The 21414-nt window shown below is 41.6% G+C and overlaps 2 protein-coding genes across 3 annotated transcripts in view; both read left to right on the top strand.

Annotated features, from left to right (window-relative positions):
- Positions 1-566: 566 nt before the first annotated feature.
- Positions 567-1192, top strand: LOC311625026 (large ribosomal subunit protein uL22-like). Its single transcript, XM_084888887.1, has one exon. The coding sequence runs from the start codon at positions 602-604 to the stop codon at positions 1151-1153; it is 552 nt and encodes a 183-aa protein (XP_084745013.1). The 5' UTR covers positions 567-601; the 3' UTR covers positions 1154-1192.
- A 7029-nt stretch (positions 1193-8221) lies between these two features.
- Positions 8222-21414, top strand: part of USP8 (ubiquitin specific peptidase 8) — a 60593-nt gene continuing 47400 nt past the window's right edge. The window contains exons 1-2 of one of the 2 annotated variants that reach the window (XM_084894106.1): positions 8222-8404; positions 19906-20074. In XM_084894106.1, the coding sequence (XP_084750232.1) occupies positions 19971-20074 (104 nt within the window). In that variant the 5' untranslated portion in view covers positions 8222-8404; positions 19906-19970. The remainder of the gene's footprint in view (positions 8405-19905; positions 20075-21414) is intronic. The other variant, XM_084894105.1, reaches the window with a different exon arrangement.

Genomic DNA, 21414 nt, shown 5'->3' with positions numbered 1-21414 from the left:
TTCTATTCCTGGTCAGGGCACATGTCCAGGTTGTGGGATTGATCCCCAGTGTAGGGTGTGCAGGAGGCAGCAGATCAGTGATTCTCTTTCATCATTAATGTTTCTCTCTCCCTCTCCCTTTTTCTCTAACATAATTCCTCTTGAAAAAAATAAAAGACTTTTTTTTTTTTTTAAGAGCAATTAGCTCAGCCCTGCCCAGTGTCGCTAAGTTGATTGATTGAGCATCATCCCATGCACCAAAGGGTCACCAGTTCGATTCCCAGTCAGGGCACATGCCCAGGTTACAGGTAAAATTCCTGGTAGGGGTTGCATACTGGAGGCAACTGATGGATATTTCTCTCTCACAGCAGTTTCTCTCTCCCTCTAGCTTTCTCTCTCTCTCAAATCAATTAAGAAAAAGCATTTTAAAAAATAGTAATTAGCTCTTTCTCCTCCATCGAGGTGTGTGCATTTGATTTTCCTTCACCATGTCTTCCCAAAAGACTTTCAGGCCAAGAAACAAAAGCAGGATTGGCCTGTTCTCCCAATTAATTAGGATAAAAACTGGTAATAAAATCAGGTACAACTCTTCCCCCAAAGCGGCCCTAGGTGACCTCCGAAGATGGTTCGCTATTCGCTAGACCCAGAGAACCCCACAAAATCATGCAAATCGAGAGGGTCCAATCTCCTCGTTCACTTCAAGAACACGCGTGAAACTGCCCAGGCCATCAAGGGCATGCATATTCGGAAAGCCACCAAGTGTCTGAAGGACGCCACCTTAAAGAAGCAGTGCGTGCCCTTCCGTCGTTATAATGGTGGCGTTGGTAGGTGCGCCCAAGCAAAACAGTGGGGCGGGACACAAGGTCGGTGGCCCAAAAGGAGTGCTGAATTTTTGCTGCACATGCTGAAAAATGCCGAGAGCAATGCTGAACTTAAGGGTTTAGAGGTAGACTCTCTGGTCATCGAGCACATTCAGGTGAACAAAGCGCCCAAGATGCGGCGTAGAACCTACAGGGCTCAAGGGCGTATTAACCCCTACATGAGCTCTCCCTGCCACATTGAGATGATCCTCACTGAGAAGGAGCAGATCGTTCCCGAGCCGGAAGAGGAGGTGGCACAGAAGAAGATATCTCAGAAGAAACTGAAGAAACAAAAACTTATGGCCCGGGAGTAAATTCAGCACAAAATAAATAAAAGTAAAAGAAAAAAAAAATCAGGTACAACTTGAAGAGGAGACATTGGAGAACCAAATTGGGTCTATGAGGAATCACACATGAGAGATGACACATATATTTTTGCTGTATTCAGGTTGCCTGCACCTTTAAATGGCTGAAAAGATCACTATTGTCTGAACATTTGGGCATTTTAATTGGAAAATTATTGGACTCATGATTTTGCTCTATTGGTTTTTTTCTATATTAGTAGATTGGTTCAGTAATAAATGTGTGAGATCTTTTAAACTGCAAAAAAAAAGTAATTAACTCAGTTTACAGACAGTATAAAGAAAAAATAATGTTTGAACTGGTTCTTGAAGGAAGAAGAGTTTATCAGATAGAGAAGGTAGGAAAGGGTTTTCATTAAGGAATTGGCCTTTTATCTTGAAAAATGAGAAGAATTTAGACATTCAGAAATGGGGGGATCCAGAACTGCATAAACAAAGGTAGAGAACTTAAAGCATGAAGTAAAATAGTTTTTACTATAGTAAAAATAAGTGAATTTGATCCATTTTGAGATAGTATTAAAGACAATGGGGAAAACTGTCTTTAAACTAGGACATGATAAGGTTAGAACTTTGAATTAAGAGGATTAATCTATAGTTTTGTACAGGATAGGTTGGACAAGGGCACACAAGGAGCAAGGAGGGCAATTAGAAGACCATTAAAATAGCTCTGTAAGAGGTAATGATATAATGTAGAAAATGGCAGGAGGGGTGGAAGGCAGAGATCAAGTGGAAGAAGGTTTGTTGACATACCTATATAGTTATTGGCAACCTAAGTGTTTGAGAGTGACCCTTAACAGAAAGAGACATAAAAGACAAAGCTTGGGAAAGTGAAAAAATTCAGTTTGGAAACACTAATTTTGAGATTCATCAAGAGAGTAATTTCCACAGGCTGGTATAAGCAATAAGATTGGACAAGTGATTAAGGAGAAATAGGAAGTGAGAAAGTAGAGACAGCGCATGTGACTATTTTTTGTGTGAACTTTGGTGATGAAGGAAGTGTATGAGGAAAGAGGTTGTGAATTTTTATCATATGATGAACTAGGGAGACTGAGCTTGTTTGTAAATTGAAAGAGAAAATGAAGAACATGCCAAACACTGAAGGTGAAAGAAGAGATAAATGAAGCAAGAGGCAGTGCCCTCAACGGTCCCAGATCTGCCTTTTGCTTCAACATGTTTGGACAGAACAGACCCAAGGACACCCCTTCTTCCAGCCTCTGACCACTCTCCTGCATCTTACCCAGTCACCGCCTTAAGAAACACCTTCAGGACCAGCCAACCGTTTTTTTTTGTTTGTTTGTTTTTTGTTTGTTTTTTTAATACCTTAACTTCTATTGCTGAACAACCACAAGCTCCCAAATTCGTCAGAATTATTCCATTGAGGTGGAGGCTGTGGTCAACCACCTGGCCAACCTGCTGCCCCCCAGGCTTGGCTGGGTGAGTATCTCTTCGAAAGGCTCACCCTCAAGCACAACTAGGAGCCTTTGGAGCCCAGAGGCCTTTCAGAGGCCCCTCTGCATCCCTCTGGTGTCTCTGGCTTTTACCTGAATCTCTTCCCGAAACTACTAGCCATTCTTTTAACCACCCTAGAGCCATCTTCCATGCATTGGACCAAATGAAATAATAAAGCTTTTTGCGGGGGGGGGGGGGAGATGGCACAAGGTCATGGTGTCACAGTATTAGTGGAAAGATATACAATAAAATACTCCCTGATATAATTGAAAATTTCCAGACATAAGAGAGAAAGAATCTCAGACTCTACTTCAGATTATTTCAGTTTTTTATTTCAGTCCCTTTGCAATTAAATCATGTCTCACTGGCTTGCAATATGGCCTACTTGGTAAAAGAGACACTTGGCTAAAGTAAAGTGGGAGTTGTGTAATTGCTTTCCCTAGGGTTCTGCTTGCAGTGAGCTGCTTGGTCAGCTACTTCAGATTTGATATCACAGGACTCTGTGACTGGTTTTTTAAAGTACAGTGGTGCCTCGCATAATGAATGCCTCGCACAGCGAACTTTGGACAGGTTTTTCATGAAACCATCGGCCAAAAAGCAGAAAATGGATGAAGATGTGCAAGATTCGGTAGACTCTACTTAGTCTGTCTTAAAATTAAAAAAATGTGTGTTTTTTTAAAAAAAAATTATGTTTTTAGATGTATCTAAATAAAAATATGTCATCTTAGCATATTTTTTTATGTCATCTTAGCATATTTTATGCTACAGAACGAATTATTTTTTTTAACATGTATTGTTATAGGAAAACGCGTTTCACATAACGAACTTTTCGCATAACAAGCTTGCTCCTGGAACGAATTAAGTTCGTTGTGTGAGGCACCACTGTAGCTCTTCAATTTGAATAGATGTTGATTTTCAAAACTTTTCCAACTCGGTTATTTTAAAAGTCATGAGTGAAACAATATAGCCTCTAGTAGAGAAGCCAGGTCTTTGAGTATGGCCTCACCTGTGACTCCAGGTTTGGCTCCATTTCCTTAAAAAATAAAGCTTTACTTTTTTTTGCTGCAAACTCCTGTTCACATTCGATTGGGCTTTGATGCATACAGGTGAACAAACCCCATTAGTTCAGAAAAATAAGCAGATGGGGAAGATTTCTTTAAATAATAGAAAACCTTTCTGACCTCAGAATAGGCAAAATTTTCTTAACCAGAACACAAAAACACTAACCATGAATGGGGGGAAATGTGATCAATTAGGACTATTAAACAATTATAAATTTTTGTTCACCAAAAGACACCAATAAACAGTGAAAAGACAAGACACAGAGTGAAAGAAGATATTGTCAATATGAAAATTAAAAAATATGCATACACAGAATATATTTAAAATTTGTGCAAATAAGTTAAAAAATGAAAAGCCCAATCATCAGGCATTTTAAGAAAGAGACTATCCAGGGAGAAACCAAGATGGCAGCATAGGTAAACACCTGAACTTGCTGCCACACACAACCACTTCAAAATTACAACTAAAAGACAAAACAAACATCATCCAGAAACACAGGAAGGCTAGCTAAGTGGAAATTCTACAACTAGAAAAGCACACTGAGACTCAGAGGAGCTGCGGAAGTAAAGCCTAGAGGTATTGAGGCACGCGCACTTGGAGAGGGCTGGCAACCGAGTATGAGGCTGGCTTTTTCAATCCACAGGAGGTACAAGCTCCCAACTCCAGTTCTGGGCGAGACTCTGGAGACCGGGACTCATATGAGGAGAAACTGGACTGTCTGGTTTCGGGCAGAACTCAAGGGTGGCTATCTCTCAGAGGTGTTTGCAACAAGTACCGTGGGACACTGAGACCCAGGGGCATTATACCTTTGCACTAGGCAGATTATAGAATGACATGCTGATGGACTTCGAATTTTAAAATACCTCAGAGATAAGACAATAAACTCCCCAATAATTGAATGAAGAATCTAGTTAGACTTTCAAAAATCTTCATCAAGATTTCTCACAGACAGCTATATTACAAATAAACTCAGAGTGAAGAGAATGTTTTCTCATAACTGGGTGAAGTAACATTTCTTCAGGTCTCGTCCATGACCACCAGCATCAGAGTCACCATGGACATCTTAAAATGCAAATTGGTGGCTCCCTCTTCTTACCGACTAAATGTGAACTTGAGGTTGGTTCTTTTGCACAGTTGAAGAAGGGCACACTAGTCTATCTGCTGGGTAACCCAGTGTTCTTATTCTCTTCCTGCAGCCTAGCAACAAGCTGTCTCTACAGGGAGGCTGTAAGGTTTCAGGCAGAAACCAGCGTGGGTAAGGAAAACTTCCCAGACAGCTAGTGTCAAAAAGCTTGTATTTAAAGCAATATGATTGAAACCCAAATAGAAAAGCTCCGTTTTTCAAATCTGCAGGGTGATCCCCACTCAAGGGAGCAGGGAGTCAGGATTCCTTTTCCGGAACATTTCCCAAGGGGTATCCAGGTCCAGGCACCAGTCTCCATGGATGGACAAACTGGGGGATCCCGGGGATTTGACTAGCCCTAAGTCTATAAAGTTTAGTTTAGAACCTGCACCATGTGCGATTGTGTTTATAGAAGCCATAGATTGCTTGATAATATCTAAGTCTGAAAAACAGTGGGCATGTATTATTTAATACATTTACCTATGACTTGAAAGAATAAACACCCCATCAAAAATTGCACTCCTACTCCTATAGATGACATTATTTTACTTTAGATGGTTAGGAGTCATCTAACTCCTAGGAATAAATTGCATAAGGACATTTTTGAATTTCAACTTGAAGTCTCTTTTTTAAATCAGATGCTTCCTTAAAATATCACTATAGCTAAAATTTAACAGTTTTCCTTGTGTATGTGTAAATATGTAGAAACATTTTAAGCATATATGTTGAGTCCATGATCTCAATTTAATGCTCTCATAGCTCAACTGTCTATGGCTGTTGAATGGATTATCTTTTTTTTGCCAGTTAATGTTAGTACCGTGTTTCCCCGAAAATAAGACATCCTCCGAAAATAAGACCTACTTACAAGTTTCCTTCTGAGTGAAATATAAGGCATCCTCCTGAAAATAAGAACCCCCTAGGCTAAACATGAGAGATTTGGTCCACTGATTCTGAAAGAAATGGAGTCACAAGAAATTCACCAGGAAATTCAGGAATTGGATTGTTATGATGATGTTCCAGAAGATGATGACATGATTGTCATTGAATAAATGAGTAAATTCTTGATACTGTAGGATTCACAGTTTGTCTGGTTTGTGTTGACAACTACCATACTACCGTACCATATACAGGCAATAAATTTCCTTTATTTTCATTTAACAATAAATGTGTACCGTATTCTTCTTCATGGAAAAATAAGATATCCCCTGAAAATAAGACCTAGTGCATCTTTGGGAGCAAAAATTAATATAAGACACTGTCTTATTTTCAGGGAAACAGGGTATGACAAAATTGCAAAGACAATTCTTAAAAGGCTTAAGTAACCCTCAGTTAAGTAAGTGAAAATTTTGTGATAGGGTCAACAAACAAAACTTTCTCTTGTTTTTTTTTTGTTTGTTTGTTTTTAAATATATTTTATTGATTTTTAACAGAGAGGAAGGGAGAGAGATAGAGAGCTATAAACGTCGATGAGAGAGAAACATCGGCCAGCTGCCTCTTGCACACCCCCTACCAGGGATGTGCCTGCAACCAATGTACATGCCCTTGACCGGAATCGAACCTGGGACCTTTCAGTCCGCAGTCCGACGCTCTACCACTGAGCCAAACCGACTTCGGCAAAACTTTCTCTTGTTAAGATAATTGTATATGCACCCTGGCCAATGTGGCTTAGTTGGTTGAGTTTCATTCTATGCATAAAACAGTTGCCAGTGCCGAAACTGGTTTGGCTCAGTGGATGGAGCGTCGGTCTGCGGACTGAAGGGTCCTAGGTTCGATCCTTGGTTGCGGGCACATCCCCAGTGGGGGGTGTGCAAGAGGCAGCTGATTGATGATTCTCTCTCATCAATGTTTATAACTCTCCTTTCTCTTTCTCTCTGTAAAAAATCAATAAAATATATTTTAAAACAAACAAACAAACAAACAAACAAAAAACAGTTGCCAGTTCAATTTCTGGTCAGGGCACATGCCCGTGTTTTGGGCTCAATCCCCAATAGGGGGCGTGTAGGAGGCAGCTGATCAATGCTACACTCCTGCATTAATGCTTCTCCCTCTCCCTCTAAAATCATTAAAAACATTTTTTAAGAAGATAAAAGTATGTGTATCACCATTTGTTACATTGTATTCTGGGTATTATTTGAGTATATCTGTAAGTATAATCTAATAGAAGGAAAAGCCTGAAGACAAAGTAACAACTGGAATGGAGAACCACTGAAGAACGTAAAAACCAGATTAAAACTCTTCAGTTTAGATTAAAAAACAAAGGCAGAAAGGAGAGAAGACATACGCCTGTAAAATAATAAAAAGATGAAAAAAGCTCTTCCAGTCGAAAACCGGTTTGGCTCAATGGATGGAGTGTCCGCCTGCAGACTCAAAGGTCCCGGCTTTGATGCCAGTCAAGGGCATGTACCTTGGTTGTGGGCACATCCCCAGTGGGGGGTGTGCAGGAGGCGGTTGATCAATTTCTCTTTCTATCCCTCTCCATTCCTCTCTGTAAAAAATCAATAAAATATATTTTAAAAAAGAAAAAAAGCTCTTCCCTGATTCTCCCATTAAAATTACCACTGTCTTTGCTGGCCTTTTGTCCTGTTTTATTTTTCTTCTCAGCACTAAACAACACCTGCATGATATATATATATATATATATATATATATATATATATATATATATATATATGCATTTGCTTATGATTTGTCTCCTCCACTAAAATGTAAGCCAATTCTATGTTAAGGAGGGACTTTCTATTTCAAGTCTAAAACAATGCCTGACACAGAGCACACATTCAGTAAATATTTGTGGTACGGCTGGAGGATGAACCAGGTTTGGTAAGTTTCAGACTACTGCTTCTATTGGATGGCCCAGGAATTAAAGCTGTGATAACTACAGGGCTACACAGCGAGTGACCATTTGGTTATAGGAACCATAGATACTACTGCCTGGTTTATTACAATACACATTTGAAAATGAGCTAGGGTTGCCCTGGCCAGATAGTTTTCATATAGTTGAGCCTTTAACTGGAACCTAGGATGTGTGTACATAGTATGTTTTAGGATCGTGCCCGCTCTCCTTTTGACCGTAGGCCTGGCTTCAGAGAAATGTTAAACTTTTCGCCCAAACTTGGGAGGATCCTAGTTCTTTTTCCAGTCAGCTCTCACTGTTCGAGCTGAGGAGGAGATACGTAGATAAGAGGCGCAAAAGCAGCCCTGTTTCTCCCACGACGAGGCCCAGGATGCTAGCAACACTAAGGCTACCAGGGGGACTCAAAGCCCAGAGCTAGGAGCGCTCGCCCGGGTTCTGCTAGCCCGGCCCCGCCCTCCGCCTCCCGCGCACGCGCACGGGCGTGGCCGGGCCCGGGGAGGAGCCTGGCGTCAGCAGTGCGTGCGCGCATGCGCGCGCGGCCCCGCCCTCCGCCGCGTCAGAGGCGAGACGCGTTGCAACGCAGTGCAACCTGGGAAAGGGGGATGAGCTGGGCCGGCCGCGTCGGGATGGCGAACGCGGTTTGCTCCTGAGGTTGGTGGGACATGGGCCTTGGGCCAGGAGCCCGGCGTTCGTGAAAGCGCGCCTGGCGCCAAAGGTGAGTGCGGGTCTGGGTCCTGGCCTGTGTTCCCCGCAAGCCTTCCGCAGGGAGCCCCCTTTCCTTCCTCTGGCTGCTGGTCACCCGGGAGACCAGCCCTGACCGCGGAGGGGGTGGGGCGACCCGAACTTGGCCTCGGCTTTCGGAGGGAGGGCCCAGCCTCCAGTTTCCCCCGCTGCCCACCTGGAGTTACCCAGCGAGTTTCGTGTGGATTCGGGTTTTCCGGTCCTACAAGGTGGCCTTGGCCATGCCTCCCCCTTCTTGTCCACTTAGACCCGAAATGGACACACACTACCTCTTGCTTCCCTTTTCTCAATTCTTGCTAATGAGCCACGATCCCGGGCCTTACTGTAACCCCGCAGTGTGTTTCGCAACCCCTCCCGTGTCCCAAACTTGCTTTCAGCGAAGTCCGGGTATGAATTTAAAGAACCTCTAAGCTCATCAAATGAAAACCGTGACTTACCTCAAATAGAAGCTCTTACTGTCTTAAAATGCCTCTCCTAGAGTTGTGGGACAAGTGAATTTCACCTCCACTCCACCTTGGAAATTATCAGAACCCCGAATCGCGGTGATATTCATTTAGGCATAAAACTGCAGACCACACTTCTGGGTTTATTTTGTGCCGTCAGTTCATTCTGTGACCTTGAGGCAGGTCACTTAATCACTAACAAAATGTTTACCTGAAGACAGGTGTTGCAGAACCAAAGGAATTTAGTATTTGTTAAGAGCTCAGGAAATTTAAGATGAAAGGGATTCCGCACTAATGGATGTTACTCTTCCTGAATCTGCAAGCATCCTTAAGTTTGTGTATTTTCTGTTGCAGCACTTGAAATTGTTAAGTGATATTTGTTAAGGGTGTTTTCTTGTTCTAGGTTTGCTCTGTGGCTTTGCTGTGTAAGCAGATTTTGCATTTCAACAGATTTTCTTTTTGAGTCGTTGAATTTCTTTCATGATGGATTCAGATAGTTTCTTATGACTTTATAGCACTTGGACCAGTTTATGTGAAAGGTGATGTAGGTTGTGCTTTGTCTTTATCATATTGGTATGATTGCCTTAAATGTGCATTTCTTTTGACACATTAGATGCATCTTTAAAATTAGATAGTAAGGATCTTATAATTGTAAACAGCAACAATCTGTCATTAATGACATAAATAGGCATTAATTGCACTATGTATGTATTGTATTCTTTGAGAAACAATGCATGAAAAAAACTGATAGAAACCTGTCTTTCTAGCCTGGTTTTTTACATATTTACTTGAACTTTATCATTATGATCATTTGTTTATTAATGTGAACATAATGGAAAAGAACAAAAAAGACATTTGTAAAGTATGACAGTTGGAAAATAAATCCAGCACATCTAATTTTTTTCCATAAAATTTCCAGCATATATATATATATATATATATATGTATATATATGTTGTCCCAAGAAAATGTATACACACACTTTGTATAATTTTAAAGGCATTGTTTATTAAAATGCATTTTATTTTTCAAAATTGAGCCATCAGCTGTTAAAGTGCATACTTTTTTGGGGACACTGTATACACACACACACACACACACACACACACACACACACACAGGACGCAGTGCACGAATTCGTGCACCTTGAAAGGAATTGTGGACTGAAGTTATGGTGGGCACAGGGGTGGGTCTTGGCCCATCCTCCATGTCCCTGCCTCACCCCTCCCCTCTCGCCACAGTCCCCCAACCCCCAACCCTTGTCTGCTGGCAGCACTGCTCCTGCTGCTGCCACTCCCACACGCTGATGACCTGATGACACCGGCCCTGTTCGCACCACCTACTGGGGGTGGAGCTTTTGGGGCTAGTGTCAGCTGCGAATGCCAGCAGGGCCAGCACCATCAACTGGTGCAAGCAGTGGCTGCCAGCCCCAATCGCCCCTCAGGAGCAGGGGGAGGTGGAGAAGCCCTGAGGGGTGATTGGGGCCAGCAAGAGATTGGGGCTGGCACCAAGTGCTGGCAGTGGATGCAAACAGCAGTACTGGACATGGGTGTGAGCAGGGCTGGTGCCAGCAGCAAGTGCGAGTGCTGGGGGGGACTATGGCATACAGGAGCAAAGAATTTTCAGTAACCACCAGAGGCTCGCCATGGTGCCCTGCTTTGGTCTGGGGCCCTGCTCACCTGCTCCACTACTCCGCTGTGACTCATGCCTACCATGTTCCACACTCGCCCCCTGGTGGTCAGCAGCAGTTGGTCTTAGGCGACCCACAGGTTGAGAACCACTGCTGTAGAGCCTAAGACCATCGGAAAACACAGATATTTACATTACGATTCATAACAGTAGCAAAATTACAGTTATAAAGTAGCAACAAAAATAATTTTATGGTTTGGGGTCACCACCACATGAGGAACTGTATTAAAGGGTCACAGAATTAGAAAGGTTGAGAGCCACTGCCCTAGAGCAATGTTACTCAAACTAGCCAGTCTCTGTTACAGGCTTGCAGCTTGAGCTAGAATATAATAATTGCACTGCTTTCTTCATAAAGGAAGTAACTAATATGAAAAGTTCAGTGTGTTTAATTGTTACATTCTGTTATAAGCTTTAAATTTTATCACAGACTTAACAAAAAGTTTCCCAACCTGCACTAGCCTATGGATCACACTTAGCCTATGGGTCATGCTTTGCAGAACTTTTATACTTTTTCAGTGTAACCTATTGTATTAAGAAATACATTTTACTTTTTAAAAAAATTATTATTGATTTGAGACAGAAAATAGTAGTTTGTTTTAGGAGAAAAAAATTTGATTTGAGAGAGAAAAAATACATTTGTGTATGTTTTTATTGATTGATTTTAAAAATTTATTTTTATTTCAGAGAGGAAGAAAGAGGAGAGAGAGAATCATCAATGATGAGATAGAGTCATTGATCAGCTGCCTCCTGCCTGCCCCACGCTGGGGATCAAGCCTACAACCTGGGCATGTGTCCTGACTGAGAATTGAACTTTGACCTCCTGTTTCATAAGTTGATGCTCAACCACTGAGCCACACCGTTTTGGCCATTGATTGATTCTTGTATGTGTCCTGACCGTGGATTGACCCACAGCTTTGGTGCACCGGGACGATACTCTAACCCTGTGGTTGACAAACTGCGGCTCGCGAGCCACATGCGGCTCTTTGGCCCCTTGCGTGTAACTCTTCCACAAAATACCACATCCTGGGCGAGTCTATTTTGAAGAAGTGGTGTTAGAAGAAGCTTAAGTTTAAAAAATTTGACTCTCAAAAGAAATTTCAATCGTTGTACTGTTGATATTTGGCTCTGTTGACTAATAAGTTTGCCAACCACTGCTCTATCCAACTGAACTGCTTGGCCAGGGCCAAGATATACATTTTACATTTCAACTCAGTGCTCTATATAAGCATACATACATGCATATAACCAAAAATAAAATTTCATGAAATAGGTCTTTACTGTATGTAAAATTCTCTCACATTTTCTCCTCAGTTTTATATTTTTTAAAGCTGGTTGTGACCTAAATGTACAGAGCTAGACACATAGTAGATACTCAGAAAATAACAGAAATTTTAGCAGTGACATTTCTTGAAAAGGTTGAGTCTTCTTAGTACTTTAGAATTGCTTTAAAAAAAACACACACATTTCATTAATATTCATGATATGTGTGTCATTTTAACTAGAATAAGTATAAAGTGGGTTAAGTGAAATTTAAGTCAGTCAGAACATATAATGCATACTCGTGCTGTTGACGGGCAAAGTGAGGTGAGATGATGGGTGCAAGGAAGACAAACTTTGCTTTCCTTCCAGGGTTGCCAGTAATCTCCACAATGTCTGGCGTTAAACCCTAGTGGAGATATCAGGACCAGTTTAAATTACCACAAACCTCAATCTTCACTTTTGTAGTCTCTACTTTGTGGTTCAAATCATCTAATCTCTCTTTCTCTTTGGAAGGATCAGAAGGATGTTAAAAAGAGATGGATATATGTGCCTTCCATTTTCTTCCCACTTGTTAACTCATTTTCAGCACTGCCTGGATTTTACTTTTGGAGCATTGCTATTTAAAAAAAGCTAGAGTTCTTAACCTTTTTTTAAAGTATATTTTTGTTGATATCAGAGAGGAAGGGCGGGGGAGAGAGAAAGATCAGTGATGGCAGAGAATCATTGATTGGCTGCCTCCTGCACACTCCACACAGGATGGAGCCCGTAATCTGGGCATGTGCCCTTGATCAGAATCAAACCCAGGATCCTTCAGGGTGCAGGCCAGTGCTCTAACCGCTGAGCACAATGGCCAGGGCTATGCTGTATTTGACATTGAGCATCTTTCTTTTTTTTTTTTTTTTTTTTTTTTTAAGCCTCACTGGAGGATATGTTTTTATTTATTTTAGAGAGAAGCATTGATCAGTTTCCTTTCATAGGTACCATGATCAAGGGATCAAACCCACAATCTAGGTATGTGGCCTGACTGGGAATAGAACCTGCAACCTTTTTGGTAGATGGGACAATGTTCCAACTAACTGACCCACCCAGCTGGGGCAACACCAGGCATCTTATTTAACAATTTAGCTTATACTAGAGTTCCTCTCGCAATCCAGGACCACTCGGGGGATGGCAGACTGCTGGTTTCGGCCCAGTCCACACAGGCCAAGCTGAGGGATCCCACCAGTGCATGAATCTATGCACTGGGCCTCTAGTATGCATATAAGATATTTAGTTAATCTCTTCCCCTCCCCCTTCTCCCCTTCCCTCTGAGATTCATCAGTCTGTTCCATGTTTCCATGCCTGTGCGTTGAGCGTCTGCCCCCTGGTGGTCAGTGCACATCATAGCTACTGGTCAAACAGTAGTTTAGAATTATATATATACAATATATAGACTAGAGGCTTGGTGCACAAATTCGTGTACAGGTGGGGTTCCAGCGGCCTTCTCCCCATGGGGGCCAAACCGGCGGGGAGGAGGAAGGTTGGCTGGCCAGCCCCGCCTCCAGTTGGGGTGGGGGGGCTAATTGGGGTGGGGCCGGCAAGGGGAAGGGGCCGTGGGCAGTTGGCCATCTGCAGTGGGCATCATAGCAACTAGTCATTCTGGCATCCCGGTCGCTTGGCTTTTATATATAGAGATAATTTTGCGAATTAAAGTGGAAACAAAATTAGTCCTTTGATGACTACTTATTTCAGTTCTTAAGAATTAAATAAGGACAGAAAAGGTAACTTTAAAAAAGTACAGACTTTCTCATAGAAACCTTCACTAAAAACTTAGATATCATCATAATCTTATTCCTGTACTTTGCCTCCATGTGTCTAGTTATTTGCCAAGACCTGTCATTCTACCTTTGCAGTTTTTGTCATTCTACCTTTGCAGTGTCTGTTGTATCTGCCTCCTTTATTCCATCTCTGTTGCCCTAGTTCTGACCTTCATTATATTTCCTTAGGATCATTCTGATAGGTAACAAGAGTGTTCCTTTTCTCCAGTCACTTAAAGCCTCTGTACTGTTGTCAGTTTGGATCATGTACTCCATTGTTAGAATCTTGCTATGGCTCTGTTACTTTTAGAAAATAAAATAATAAATGCTTTTTGTGACATTCAAGGCCTTCCATTTTCTGGAGTATTTTTTTCAAGTTTAGTCTTTAGTAGATCTTTAATCATTCTCTGTACTGACTAGTTCCTAAAGATGTTCTTTACTTCTTTGAGTTTTCCTCATACTGTTCTTAATCTCTGTCAAAAACCTTCTCCCACCAAGACTCACATAAATGCTATCTCTTCCCATGATGCTTCCCAGCATCCCACTTACTTAGTCATACTTAATCTTCCTTCTTAATTTTTCCATTGTACATTATTGTATCTCTTTATAGTTTGACATGATACTATATTGTATTACCATTGCTTACAATTTTCTGTCACATTGGTTTTTTAAACTTTGTGAGGAAGCAGATCAAATCTGATCTTTGAGTTCCTAGAAACACAGTGTCTTCCATACAGCAGAATATCTATGAATGATAGAATACAGCAATATACTATTCAAACAAATGTAGTTTGTTTTTAAACTTTACACAAATGGGGCCATGTAATATGTATTCCTTTTATTTAACTTTGAAATAGCTAATGATTTATGATTTTAAGTTGCCTAGATAGCACATATAGTTTTAATATCCTTTGTCTTTTAAAGATCCAAACTTTAAAGGTATTCATGAGAAACAGATTCACCTGAGAACACATTTTAGACCTTCATTTTAGAAGATTCAAATCAGCAGCTTTCTTTACCTAGCCAGGAAACCTAATTGTCATGACTCAGCAAAATAGACTCCACCGACCTTTTTTTTTTTTTTTTTTTTTTTCCTCTTCAATCCTCACCTGAGGATATGCTTATTGCTTTTAGAAAGAAAGGAAGGGAGAGAGAGAGACATCAATCTGCTACCTCCCTTACGTGGCCCAACTGGGGATCAAACCCACAACCTTTCAGTATAGGGATGATGCTCCAACCAACTGAACCACATTGGCCAGGGCTCTACCTGACTTTTTGAACATACTGGTACATTCTGTGGTTAGACCAGTAGTACTTATGACCCTAGAGATAGAGAATAGAATTGGAAAAAAGGATTGTTGTTTTTGGGAATTACATTTCAAGAGCTGGCCTGTGTCGGAGGAGCAAATGTTGCCTTCTGTGGTTGAGTAATCTGAGCTAGTTGGGAGCAGAAAAGTCAGGGATAACTCTTGTTACTGGTTTCTTCTTACTGTCTTCTGGACCTCATTAATAGTCCAAGCTCCAGTGTTCCCTGCCCTCTGCCACGGAGATGTTTGTTGTGGTATCACTAAGGCCTCAGGTTTCCTTAAGTACCTTCCCGAAAAGTTAGTTCTTTTTTATTTTTATTTTTTTAAATAAATTTGTATTGTTCATATTATTACAAATGTTCCTCCCCCCCACCCCCTCCATTGCTCTCCTCCACCAGGTTCCCATCCCACCCTCTGCCCTTTCCCCAGTTAGTTCTTTTTTAATCCTCACCCAAGGATATTTTTTTCCATTGATTTTTAGAGAGAGTGAAAGGGAGAGAGATAGAGACACAGAGAGAAACATCAATGAGAGAGAGACACATGGTTGCCCCTTGCTTGTGCCCCGACCAGGGCCAGGGATGAAGCCTGCAACCAAGATACATGCCTTTGACCAGAATTGAGTCAGTCCTCGGGCTGCCAAGATGAAAAGCAGTTTCTTGACCTTACTTTCTCTTAGTCAAAAGCTTATTCCTCAGCTGCTACTTCTTGTGTTTCAGAAATCATTTTTCTGGAATACCATTCCATCCAATCCCATCATTCTTTTATTGCCAATTTTTAAAAAGTTATCTACAATCTGCTTCCATTTCTTCATTCCTCAATGTTTGTGCTTTTGCTTCCACTCACACCCCTGTACAGAAGTTGTACTTCACAAAGTTATATATATATATATATATATAAAAAGTTTTATATATATATATATATATATATATATATATATATATATATATATAAAACTTTTTTTCCCAGTGTGCAAAATCGTGTGTGCAGTAGCCCGCCGCTGCTTGCAGCCCCGCCCCCCGCCCCACCGTGCTCAAAAATACCTTCTCCCCCAGTGTTGGGCAGGGGGTAGCAAAAATTAGGAGACATTCCTCCCCATTGCACACGGACCCCATATACAGGCCCATCCGGCCCAGGCCAGGGGGATGCTTGGCACATTCTCAGGTCCATGCTCAGAGGCGGGAGGGGTGACTGGTGGCAGCACATGTGAGAGGGTACCTCCAGGTGGCCACTCTGGTCCTGGCACTTCCTGGTCCTCGGTTCCTTCCTGGTCCTGCCTGCAGCCCTGGTCCCCCTACCTGGCTCAGCCTCATGTCTCTATCCTGGCCTCAGATGGCCCCCTTGGCTCCTGGGGGCTCTGTCCTCCCCTCCCAGCCTGGAGGTCCCAAGGAGAGGTAATGGCTTCTGAGAGACTCCCTGGCAGCCCTGCCATTCGTGTTCACACAGGAGAAGGGGTGCGTGTGGCAGAAGCAGCAGTATAAATGTGGGTGCAGGGGCAAGTCCTCTGGGGTCACTTGGACAGTTTGCTGATGACTCGGATCAGGGCTGCATTTTTGTCCTTGAGGCACTGGTTGTCAGCCTTGAGGTTGGACAGGCCCTTCAGCTCCTCTTCCAGCTCAGTGGCCTTGTGCTCCAGGGCCCTGCGCTCAAACCTCTCCAGCTCCAGGGGGGCTGGCCTCTCTGCAAAGTGTTCTGCCTCTGTGTGCACACTCCAGCTCCACATTGAGCTGTGCCAGCCACAACGTGGTCTCGGTCAGGGCCTCACAGAGTTTCGTTCTCAATGCGCAGCTCTGCGTAGAACTTCCTGAAGCCTTCCTCAGGCTCTTCCCATTCGGGCTGGGGTTCTGGGTTGAGGGCCCGCTGCCTCTGGGGGAAGGGCAGTATTCTGGGCTGATGTCCTCTGGCTTCACTTCTCCCCCTCCGCAGGCCCTCTCCTTTCCTTGCCAACTCTGCGGTGCTCCCTGGAGGCCTGTGGTCCCTGTCCCTGCCCGTCAGGCACCTCTACCCTCTGGGCAGGGCCATCAGAATTCTCAACCTCAAGGACTTGGGGTTGCCAGGAATGGCCAGGCTCTGAGCAGCCCGCTGTTGATTGGGATGGAAGAGTCCCATCAGGAGCAGGGCTGTAGGTGGAGCGGGCCAACCTCAGCCACGAGGGGGAAGGGGTCACGACGTTGGCCCGCTCCACCTACTGATCGAGCTGGTTCGCTGGCTACAGTGGGCAGCGGTGGCGGTTTACTGGAGGCGGGAGGGAGCCACTGCCACCCATGGGAGGCAGGAGGGAGCTGTGCCCCCCAAGGGAGGCAGGAGCGAGCCACCGCTGCTGCCCGAGGGAGGTTGGGGGAGGGACCAAGAGATCAACAGTTTAGCCCATTCGCCAGTCAGTGCCACTTCATGGCGACTAGTCGTTTGGGTCATCATGGCCCTGGCTTTTTATATATATGGATAGCAGGCTCTTCCTATATCCCAAATATTTTTTTTAAATAAGAACAGTTAGGCTTCAATCAGGCTGGCAGGGGAGTGGTTAGGGGCAATCAGGCAGTCAGGCAAGCAGTTGGGAGCCAGCAGTCCCGAATTATGAGAGGGATGTCCGACTGCCTATTTAGGCCCACAAGGATAGGGCCTAAACAGGCAGTCAGACATCTCCCGAGAGGTCCCAGATTGGAGAGGGTACAGGTTGGGCTGAGGGACACCCCTTCTCTCCCCGCCACCGCCCCCCCATCCCCCCTGCACGAATTTCATGCACTAGGCCTTTAGTAAATAATAAAATGTATGAGGAAATCCAACAGATCTCTATCATACTATTTCCTTAATAAATGCTCTTAACTGTTTTGGTGGTGAATTATTGATGAATTAGATACCTAACCAGGACATATTTAACATTAATAAATCTCTTTGGCAGTGATGGTGTGGTTCAGAGGCTTTCTCCCATCATTATAGATTTAGACATATTAAGCAGAATGGAGGGAAAAGTGTAAAAAATCTTATGTTTGAGCTCATTGGTGTTTTTTGTTGTTGTTTTTTAATATATTTTTATTGATTTCAGAGAGAGGAAGGGAGAGAAATAAACATCCATCCGCTGCCTCCTGCATGTCCCCTGCTGGGTATTGAGCCTGAAACCCAGGCATGTGCCAGGACCAGGAATTGAACTGTGACCTTCTGGCTCATAGGACAGCACTCAACCCCTGAACCACATAGGCTGGGCTGAGCTCATTGTTTTTAAGTTCATAAATCTGATGTTACTAATTAAAGTGGTTAAACATGTTTGTAAATACATAGAGCAAATATAAATGGGAAAAATAGAGAATCATAAAAATATGACTTTAGAGAAAGATATATAGCTAGGTTTGCTAAATCAGTGGATTAATGCACAGGGTTAGAAGGGATGAATATCAAGAAATCAGAAAGTATTACTATTTAATGTAAATGTGGCTAGAATCAAGTAGATTGGGCGCTTTTGGAGTTTCACATAGGTGAACAGAAGCTGTTTTCCCCTTACAGTTTTTTACTTTACTCAGCTTTTTAGAATTAGATGTTCATTTATGTCCATTCATCTAATACTAGTGAACTGATAGAATGAAGAGTATTAAAACAGTGGAAATAAGTGGTAGAAAAAAAATGAATCATAATCATAATCTTTAAATGTATTAATGTTGCCCTAGCTGGTTTGGTTCAGTGGATAGACTGTCGGCCTGCAGACTGAAGGTCCCAGGTTTGATTCTGGCCAAGGTACATCCCCGGGGTGCAGGCTCAATCTCCATTAGGGGGCGTGCAGAGGCAGCTGATCAGTGATTCTCATCATTGATGTTTCTATCTCCTTTCCTCTCTGAAATCAATAAAGAAATATATTTTAAACATAAATAAGTAAATGTGTTAAAGTTGTTATTTATTCAAATTGTATTTCTTCACAGCTAAAGATCTTGCATACATTTAATTGGGTTACTGAAGTTTTCATTTGGTGACACGATCTTGCCAAGAATCCCCATTTGGTGTGCTCCCCTGATCTGCCCCATCTACATGCATCCCTGCACATGTATGTATACACACACACACACACACACACACACACACAAACACACACACACATCTTAATTGGTATATACCTAGCCTATTGTTTATTTTGTTTACAACCTCCTCCATCTTCCTAGTCATAATTTACCAAAGCAGATGAGGAAATGAAGAATGTCGTGAAACATCAATGACCTTTACAGAGTGAACCAAAGTACTTGGGTATATTCTGCTAGAAACATGTTCATATGTCCTTAGCTCCAATAAAAAGCCCTTGCTGCCTATTACTTGTCTCCCTCACTGTTTCCTTTTATAAACAGACTAGAGGCCCAATGTATGAAATTCATGCAAGAGTGGGCCTTCCTTCCCCCAGCTGTCAGCACTGGCTTCCCTCTGGCACTTGGGACCCAGGCTTCCCTTGCAGCCCCAGCTTCGTCCAGAAAGTCATATGGAAGGATGTCCGGTCTAATTAGCATATTATGCTTTTATTATTATAGATATCAATGAGAAAAAGATATATAGGGTGTCTCAAAAAATGTATTCACATACTTTGAATAACTAAAGACAGTGTTTATTAAAATACATTTCATTTTCAAAATTAAGCTATCAGCTGTTAAAAATGTATATATATTTTTGGGGATACCCTGTATTTATAAATTAAGCTTCCTATTTATGATCTACACATTCATTCAGATTTAATAGAAGAAAAATATAAAAGCTCTTATTGCTCTGTTAGTTCCTTCGACAGGAAAGATTCCTAATACTTAAGGTAAAATGATACAAACAATAATGAAAATTTTAAAATAAATTGTTTATTAATACTCCGTATCTCGTGAACTCCCAAAATAGATATATTCAAGATAATTTAAAATTAATTGTTAGCAAAGAATACAGGTTAGCTGTTTTATTTTTTATACTGCTCATTTGTTTTGTTAATGAGGAAAACTAGTGGAATCATTTGTGTTCATTTTGTTTCAGAAAAGAACTACTTTTACTGAAGTACACCATCCATTGTGAAAGTGGAAAAGTAAGGATTATTCATCATGCCTTCTGTGGCTTCAGATCCTAAAGAACTCTACCTCAGTTCTTCACTAAAAGACCTCAATAAGAAGACAGAAGTTAAACCAGAGAAAACAAGCACTAAGAAGTATGTATCCATTGTTAGTTTGACTGAGTCATATATTAACTTTTACTTCAATTCCATGTTCTTACATGGGTTACGTGAGTAAATTTAAAGTTTATTTAAATAATGGCATCATTTCAGAAATAAAGTAAGACCTCCTTAGAGAAGTTCTTAACTTTATCTTGGTAGAGTACATATATAGTCTTCTAATATACATATTATCTGTTTTCCAGACAATAGTAAATCATAAGTTTCAGGTAAAGACTAAGGGTTCTACATAACTCATTCAGCCACAATCAATACCTTTTCATAACATAATATAAAAATGCTGCTTAATTAAATATTTTTATCCTTGTGTATTTCACATGTAAGAGATGGTCTTAGCATAGTCTTTCTTTGGTTGAAAAGAGGAGAGAGATGTATTTTTTATCCAGTATTCAGCTTGACAAGAACTTTTAATCTAATGATCTATTTTATATAATATAGAGTTGGAAAAAGGAGTTTCAGAAAGAAAGGTAGGCCCTGGCTAGGTAGCCCACTTGGTTAGAGCCTTGTCCCGATGTACCAAGATTGTAGGTTCCATTTCTGGTCAGGGAACATACAAGGATCAATCAATGGATGCCTAAGTAGAACAACACATCAATGTCTCTCTCTCTTCCTCTCTCTCAAAAAAAAAAAATTTAATTAAAAAAAAAAGAAAGATGCATCTATCCAGCAATACACCAGACTTGAGTAAGCAGATTTTAGAGATTAGAGGAAAATATGTGTTCCATGGCTAGAGATAAATGGGAATAGGGTGGAAATGACAATTCTAAAAACTTATTTTTATGATCCCAAATGTACTCATTCCTGAACATTTATAGAGAATCTCCTTACTACCTTTGGTTTCATTTACCTCTGTCTTAGCACTATGATGCCATGTGAGGCACAGCATACATACTGACTGAAATGGTCCTTGTACAGGACCATCTTTGGTCCTAAATACCACTTTGTCCCTTTTCCTTGTGTGGTGGTCTAGTTCTTTGGTCTGACCAACTTCTTCATTAGTCCATGTCTCAATTTTGGAACACAGTTTGAAAAATACTGAAAACAAGACTCACTGCTTTCTATAAATAAGTATTGGTAAAGCATATAATATATAGGCATTGGCCCTATAACTTGGTTGCCAAAACTTTAGTCCTAAGTGAATGAATTTCTCTTGCAGAAATGCCTATTTTATTAATTTGTTTTCTAAAACTCCAACAAGGAAAATGTCTTTAGAGTTAATGCCACAGAATCCTCAAGTTATTTTACTGAAGTGGAATTTTAAGATGATGTATTTTTGGACTTTAAGTCTCTTTTTCTTCCAGGACCAATGAATCAGA

Source organism: Pipistrellus hanaki, assembly GCF_964339955.1.
Source record: "Pipistrellus hanaki genome assembly, chromosome: 1".
NCBI lineage: Eukaryota > Metazoa > Chordata > Mammalia > Chiroptera > Vespertilionidae > Pipistrellus > Pipistrellus hanaki.
The sequence above is the reverse complement of the archived record's forward strand: the minus strand, read 5'-3'. Positions and strand labels throughout refer to the sequence as shown.

Excerpts from the sequence above, each read along its gene's own strand:
- LOC311625026 (XM_084888887.1), top strand. The coding sequence starts at position 602 with ATGGTTCGCTATTCGCTAGACCCAGAGAACCCCACAAAATCATGCAAA.